The sequence below is a fragment of the Penaeus monodon genome, chromosome 29 (genome assembly GCF_015228065.2).
Source record: "Penaeus monodon isolate SGIC_2016 chromosome 29, NSTDA_Pmon_1, whole genome shotgun sequence".
NCBI lineage: Eukaryota > Metazoa > Arthropoda > Malacostraca > Decapoda > Penaeidae > Penaeus > Penaeus monodon.
Window position 1 is genome coordinate 9,647,887 of NC_051414.1, and position 453 is coordinate 9,648,339.

Sequence of the window (453 nt, forward strand, 5' to 3'; positions counted from 1 at the left end):
TTCGACTGTCATTCTCTATATATATCTTTATTGGTGTCATCTATCTTTATGAATATTTTTTCCCCATTTACAGGGAACAGCGGCAACGTATTTGTCATTTGTTTAACTTCTCAGAAACCAACGTCATGGTCTTCGTGCGCTTTGCGTACTTCCTTCTAATTCTGGGTATGTATTTTTTGAAAAGTTTTCTCTTTATGCCATTTTAAATTTCATACAAAGTAATTGTCATCATAAAAGATAAATTGCGAAGCCAACCCAGGGAAAAATAAATGGATAAAAACATTTTCAATAAGTTAATAAGTAATATATATCGCACATTAAAATAACCATACAACTCCTTTATATGATTGCTTAAACGACGGTGCTTTTCACAACAAAAGTTCTGATAAACTAAATATTTGTGAAAAAGTCATTGAGATATCTCCCGCAGAGAACCACTTTCATTTGTTATCG

General features: G+C 31.8%; 1 protein-coding gene across 1 annotated transcript in view; it reads left to right on the top strand.

Moving 5' to 3' along the window:
- The window catches only part of LOC119591943, a gene marked incomplete in the record, with an annotated part of 10,649 nt that overhangs the window by 2,006 nt on the left and 8,190 nt on the right, over nucleotides 1–453 (top strand). Inside the window, 1 exon segment of the mRNA XM_037940697.1 lies at nucleotides 74–163. Coding sequence (XP_037796625.1) covers nucleotides 126–163 — 38 coding nt within the window.